This window comes from Vollenhovia emeryi, unplaced genomic scaffold (assembly GCF_000949405.1).
Source record: "Vollenhovia emeryi isolate VEMERY1.0 unplaced genomic scaffold, V.emery_V1.0 DF939382.1, whole genome shotgun sequence".
Classification (NCBI taxonomy): domain Eukaryota; kingdom Metazoa; phylum Arthropoda; class Insecta; order Hymenoptera; family Formicidae; genus Vollenhovia; species Vollenhovia emeryi.
The window spans coordinates 27,337-34,402 of NW_011966984.1; the positions used below are offsets into that span (position 1 = coordinate 27,337).

General features: G+C 37.6%; 1 protein-coding gene across 1 annotated transcript; it reads left to right on the plus strand.

Moving 5' to 3' along the window:
- Window positions 1–933: 933 nt before the first annotated feature.
- On the plus strand, window positions 934–4,829 carry LOC105558105. Its single transcript, XM_012005625.1, has 3 exons — window positions 934–945; window positions 2,001–2,241; window positions 4,160–4,829. Exons 1-3 carry the CDS (start codon window positions 934–936, stop codon window positions 4,315–4,317), a joined length of 411 nt encoding a protein of 136 aa, XP_011861015.1. The 3' UTR covers window positions 4,318–4,829.
- Window positions 4,830–7,066: the final 2,237 nt, after the last annotated feature.

Here is a 7,066-nt window from a genome sequence, read left to right on the forward strand (position 1 = left end):
ACCTTAAAATTCTAAAATCTAGAACAAAACGACAGTATGTATCGTCTTTTGTTGAATATCGCGGTGCCAACTTTGTGCATTGTAAGATGGGGGAAAAAATTTATTCTAAACGCAAGAATATATAAACTTATACGTTTATATACGTTACTCTTGTCTCAATATAGGAAGTCAATCTTTTTTAATTCGCTAGAGGAGAATAAGAATTATTGATTTTCTCTCGATACTGTCTTATTTTTTGGCTAAATGAGGTTGTGAGAAATATAAATGCGTCAAGAATATTTGTTGTCTCAGTAACAGAAATCCTTTCTGAGGGTGTAGTTTGGTATCAATTATACGATGATGTCAGAGCGATTAATCGTTTCTACTGTTCCCTCATCCTGCGTCGACTCGGCCTCGCGGGTATATCAAACGGGGACTTGCGTAAGGAGGGACGCGCGTTAAGAGAAATGGACCGTGGGGAGCTGTTTTTCGGTGCGCCGGTACAAAATCCAGCATCGTGACGTGAACGTTGCCGCGCGTGACGGGCGTTCGATGTCATCGATCGCGCGGGCATCCTGATCGATACGCGCGTGTCGCGGCGCGAAAGAAACGAACGAGTCCGGCGATCCATTTTTTCGCTCTCCTTCCGCAACGAGCGGGCTCCATTAGTCCGGGATTGGCCGGTGCGCGCTTGAGCGAGCACCGCGGCGCTTTTTGCGCCGGCCGGACCGGTTGAATAATTGTGTTTTGCAACGTCCGCGGGAGCGCTTAGCCGAACTCTCGGGCACGGATCCAAAGAAGAATTAAGCAAAGAGGGAACTTGAAATGCGGATCTCTATAAAAGGGACAATGGAACCAGGCGAATCGCGCAGTTTTTCGGACGATCGCGAATCGCACGGATCAATCAGGCGGTACGCGCGAAGGGGGACACGATCTGGGACAGTAATTGGCATCATGACTTCCGAAGTGAGTGCATATCGCGCGATTATCTCACGTGTCACCCTCAGACCCGCTCGCCAACTTTAGCACTTCTTCGCAGAAAGTCATTAAAGCCGCATGTGTCAGCGTATTTCGATCGTCGTACAATAGAAAGCCAGAAACGTTCGCGACTTGATTGATTCTTGCGGTCAAGACCCGGCAGATCTATTGTTCCATTCTCTCATTATATATCGTATAAAACGCCATGAGAAATTTTTTCACGCCTTTGTTAATTTAAAAATTTCTTGGCGAATTGCCGGTCTCAGTTTTCCTAAGCGAAACTTTGAGAAGCGAGCTTCAAGCAAGGAACTATACAATATAGAATCAATAATTACATAAAGAAAGTGTATTTATAAGGGAAAATATTAATAGAAAAATACCATTGCGAAACGCAACGACTGTCACGTAAAGTTTGTTCGTCTTTTTAAATTGTTTCCGAATAAACATGAATAAGAACATACGTTGTCAAAGTAAAATAATGAAATGGTAGACGATTGCAAGTATTCCAAAAATAACGTCTGATTAATCTATAAAGTGCCGTTTTAATTAAATTTTTAGACACGTATCTCAAGTATTACTAAATTATCTCTTAAATATTTGTTATATTTTTAATTTTTTTTCATTAAAATTCAATTTCAAATTTTTAAGAGTTTATAATTTTTCTTATCCTTACTTCGTTTCTTCTAACAGTTTATCGAACTTTTATTCTCTTATTTTGTTAAAGTTGTGGATTCTTCACTTAGTTGCTTCCTTTTGACCATCCTACATAATCCGCTGACTTTCCTGTCTTCTGTCAGCCAATACCGCAACCCGTTATATTTCCGCAAGTAAATCTTTGTCCTGCAGCCTCTGTCTTTCTTCCTAAGAGTTCTGTCTAACAATAAGTTGCTGTGGTCTCTTCCTGACTGCGTGCTTTCTTTTTGTCCTTCTGCTCTGTTAATCTTTCTGCGTTACAGCATGTCGTAGTCTACATTTTATTATTCCTAGCGTAGAATTCATCGAAGTTATAATTTGATTAACGGGATCGATATGTTGTTTGACAGCTCGTTCCGTTCGTATTGGTGCTTTCGACTTTGCTTCTGATCGATGCAAAGCCGGAAGGACATGCACACTCTTTCCAACATTTCCACGGTCCTGTGACGGGCAGCGAACACGAAATCACTTGGGACGACGACGACGGCCACCATCATGAAGACTACGTCGCTCAACCCCATTATGCCTTTTCGTACGGGGTCGATGATCACCACACGGGCGATTATCACGGTCAAAAGGAACAGAGGGACGGTAGGTTTGCGTAGTTTGAATGGAGATTAATCTCCTCTGCTTTAGGGGGATCCTTCTTGTCATCTCGTACGTACCGCGAACTGGGGAGAATAAGAATAACCTACTTACGTACGCGGAATCGCGATGCCGAGCTCCGAGGGAGAAAAAGCTGACAAATGTACCGAGGTGAACGTAGGACAGACTGATTGTGCGAATAAAAGTGGCAACGTGACCTTTGCTTGAGCAATTTTATAATGTTGCTCTTGGAATACGCAATGGAAAGTCACAGCACGGTAATTCCTTTGATTTAACTTACCTACGCTTCATCGTTCATCGGACGAACGATCGGCAGTGCTAAGAATACTTTATTAATGCCAATTGCAATGTTAAAAACGATTTCGAGAGGATAAAAGTATTTCAGTACGCTCGCGCACGTTGTCGCCATTTCTTCCTACTTTCAATATCACATGCGCTTTATGTAGAACAACTTATGTCGCTTCTCCCAAATAGCTACTCAAAATAAAGACCATGCTCGTGCGCGGGAAGAGTTAGTTTTCAATTTTCTAATTCGTTTAAAATATAATTCTTTATAAAGATTATATGTGTATAATATAATATCAATTTTCGTTTTATAATCAGTCTGCCTCGTTATATGCAACCGTCGCAATTCAAATGAATTGCTTCAGAAAAGCGTATCCCGTAAAGAAACGACAATTTTCATAATACCAAAGCAAATATCGTTTTTAATCGTCTAGTTTTTCATAATTTTGTAATGGTATTTTCACAAAGCACGACGTTCTCTATATAAAACGAGATCATCGAGCGTCGTCAAGTTTTAACTGGAGCGAGAGATTTCGTAGCAACGCGCCGAGAGAAAAGTTAGGAACGATAAAAGTGCTGCTAAAAAACCACGCTTCAGTATTCCCGCCTTCAAAGGCAGACGGCTGAAAAGTTTATAACCATATAAAGCTTAGATAGCAGCTATTGATAGAAGAGTCTCTGAGCAACTGCGAACGCGGTATTCGCCAGCGCGAAACTAATTAGAATAACTAGGACCAATTACAAATCTCGTTTGCGTTATATTTTAAAGCGGGAGCGCGATCTAAATTTAACAACGTGCATTAAAATACGCCACCCGCTATCATCTAACAGATCATAAGAAATTTATATTTTGATGAGGCTTTAGCAGAAATCCACAATCGAGGAGATTAAACGCGGACATACGTAAAAACATTAAATGAAATTGCAGTTAATCAATTATTACACGCGATAAATGAATTTCATTTAAATAATTTTCTTTATTTAATGTTTGATGAGAGGGCATGTTTCTACATTTAAATGTCGGTTGTACTACATAAAATTCACGTTTAATAGAATCTGGATTTAATAAATGTATTATAAGTCATGAATCACATCACACATAAATGGAATTACTCATACAATACGATTCTAATTTCTGTATTTAAATTAATTTTGAATTTGTCTGATGCTTGTGAATGAATTTAACAAGCGAAACGTACAAATATGAGATTATTATCTTATTCAACGAATTTTTCTGTAACTTTTTAACAAAATGAAAAATTAAAAATGCGCTCACGTAATAAAACATTCTCCGAATATATGTATGTGTATTTCTATCATATAATTTATATGCACCTCGTAACAATTAGCAGAGATCATTCTTGCGCTCTATAAGTCATTTACAATATTTCTTTCTTAGTCGCAACAATTTAAACCCTCTCATATTATCACATAAACAACACGACATAAGAAGTTGTGGATTTCTGAAAAGAGCGAGTGCTCTCTTGGTTTTATATTTCGTCGCATTCGCCCAAAACGCAATTCGTCTCCGTAAAAAAAAGAGCGATAACGCATGTCCCAAATGTGCCAGCTTTGCGCGGGGCAACGCAAGACAAATAACTCGTACGATGTTTTGCAGGCACGGATGTGTTCGGAGAGTATACCGTGAAGGAACCAGACGGCAATATTAGAACGGTGAAGTACCGCGCGGGCAAGGACGGATTTCACGCCAAAGTGCATAACAGCCACCGAAACGATCGTCAACAAGACGTTTATCATCATTACGATCATTATTAGTCCCGCGAGGTTGGACACTATCTCCTTCCAAACTCGGTCGTTTTGTATCATGCGATACTTTACTCTTTTTATGTCCCATTATTCTTGTTGAATAATCGTCGACGTTTCGCTTACGCTGCACTCATTAAAAGATCAATTAAGTACCTTAAGATTTTCGTTTCTCTCGGTTTTTCTCGGCGAGTCACTTGTCTAGTTTTACGACTAGCTTCATAATGGAGTCATTATCGCGAAAGTCTTTCAATGTTACGTAGCGGCCTTAAAATTGTTGCGAAAAATCGGTAAATTGACCAATCGCACAATTAGCGAATTTCCTTGGAGGGAATGATTATTTCTTCCGAGGAAATGCAGTTTAGTACAATCGGCGTCATTGGATTGTTAGTAGATCAATTTCCGAGCTGTTTGACCAAAGAAACAGTCTTGCGAAAAAGCACCGTGTAATTCTGCATTTTTGTAGTCTTCTATATTAGATTGTGCCTAAGTTAAGATATATTGTTAGAAAATGTTTGATTAAATAAACGAATGAATTGTATATTAACACTCTATAAATTATAAAGATCTTTATTTTTAGTAGTAAGCGAGGTGAGACTCTAAACACATGAAAATGTACGCTACTGATATATCCCACATTTTACATGTCACATAAAGAAATATTTATTATTTTTTAAATGTTTCTTAAATATTCATAAATATTTTATTGAGACGCCCACTTAGTAACAGGGAGGTTCAGGTTCAAACCCTGGCTGAGGTAAAATTAACAATTTAAATTGAAAATAAATAAATATTTATTTTCCATCTGAATCAATAAACGTCTCTGGATTTTTGCATCGCAATGATTGGATCGCATTATTGTTCTCGTGGAATCGAACATTTCGGCATTTCAAAATGCACATCCGCTTTTTATCTCAACCCTCGCACAATCCTCATCAAACGCTAAATGATTGCCACGTATCACAGTGGAAGCTTATTGCGATAGGCAAATAGACGTAATATTCGAAATTCAATTTGTTATACGGCCGGTGCAGGCCGAGTATTGTTTGCTCCAAATTACTTTCCGTCCTCCTGCGAAGAGCACAAATCGTAGTCGCGATCGAAAACCGATATGCAGGAACAACCGAAAGCCGATGGAATTCCAAAGGACGCGATGTTTTTTGGCAAAACTGACAATCACCAATTAATAATCCGATTAAATTGCCGTTATACTAGTCTCTAGAACAATTAAATAACTTTTTTATTTTCGTTAAACATATAGAATATTTTATTCTTTGAATAAAGATTTAATATGCGATATCTCATTCATCAAAATTAATGCAAACTGCAAGGAACGAAATATTGGGCGTTTTGTATATATTTTGTGAAACGTTGAATATTTCGTGATAGCAATAAAAGAATTGATCATTGTTTGCAGCGGACAGCTATTATGTACACTAGGATTCATTAATGTCTCAGCGTTTTTAACTTAGAGTTATAAGCATTTCCGACTGCACGTATCGTATCTAGATACTCATAATTTAGACAGCTTGGTATCCGTAAGTTTGACATGCGCAATTTTCGAGCAACGTGACGTGAATACAATTTTCCCAGTCGTAGTAAAGATGCTCGACGTCTTCAAGTAAAAGTGATCTGACAATAAATACAGAGTTCATATAGGTACAATTAATGAAGGAATTAATTTCAAACGATTGTGGGGTAACTGATCTATAAATTAATCGCGAGTTGAATAACATTTCAGTTAAAATGATAGGTAATTTAGTTATTAATTACGCTTTATCCCGTTTTCTCACGCAGAGAGAAAGTTAGTTGAGGATTACATTACGTTATTACATTTACGAAAATTGTTTCTAATGTGCAGAAACAAATGAAACATCTTTCAAAGATGTCTACGATGTAAAACTTATTCGCGCGCAAACGTGCCGTTGGGAAATACATTTTATGCACTATATGTTTCACATAATTTCTTCTCTTGTATATAAATCACCAAGATCAGGAGACGTGTCTTGCGAAAATACAATAAAGGTCCGCAAAATGTCGATATTCCATTCTGGATGTGTCCACGTGTAATTTACATTCGGCACACGGTCGAACGATAAATCATGAAACAGGACTGGGAAGAGTCGCGTGGTAAACACCTGATAACGCACTTTCCATAACATGCAATATTATAGAAAATAGTAAACTTGCTGAGTTTGTACATATAATACGTTAATTGACAATATCCCGCCGTTAAACATCGTAAATCGCATTTCAGGCTAGTGAATAAAATGGGCTTGATTGCATTTCTATACAATAGCATACGCGACAGAGACCACCGTTGTCAACGGCCGTGCACGTAATCTCGTTCCTGGAAAAACGTATTATGTGTTATCTGTCTTTTATACTTCGTCGATTATTATGAAATACGGCACGATTCTTCTTGGCAATAATAGAATTATCACGAACGATTCGGGAATATTCCAATTATTTGAAATTGTAAAATAACGGAAATTAACTTAATTTTTTACCACACGCACACACACAGCAATCACTTGCTGATAACCGTGTTCATCTCAAACCTCTTAGTTGATCAAGCAAAATAATACTACTACTACGTACATTTTGAAAAACTATTCAATGTTATAATTTTTCTTTTAAATCAAGAAAAAAATTTATTAGGTATTTATTACAGCTGTGATTTTTATTTTAAAATATAAGGTGTCGTATTACATGAAAAATATTTGAAGTGAAATATATGACATAGAAAACTTCTAAGCTG

Bases quoted from the DNA above. Each gene is read 5' to 3' on its own strand.
- LOC105558105 (XM_012005625.1), top strand. The intron at 2,242-4,159 runs GTAGGTTTGCGT...GATGTTTTGCAG, and splicing joins TCAAAAGGAACAGAGGGACG to GCACGGATGTGTTCGGAGAG.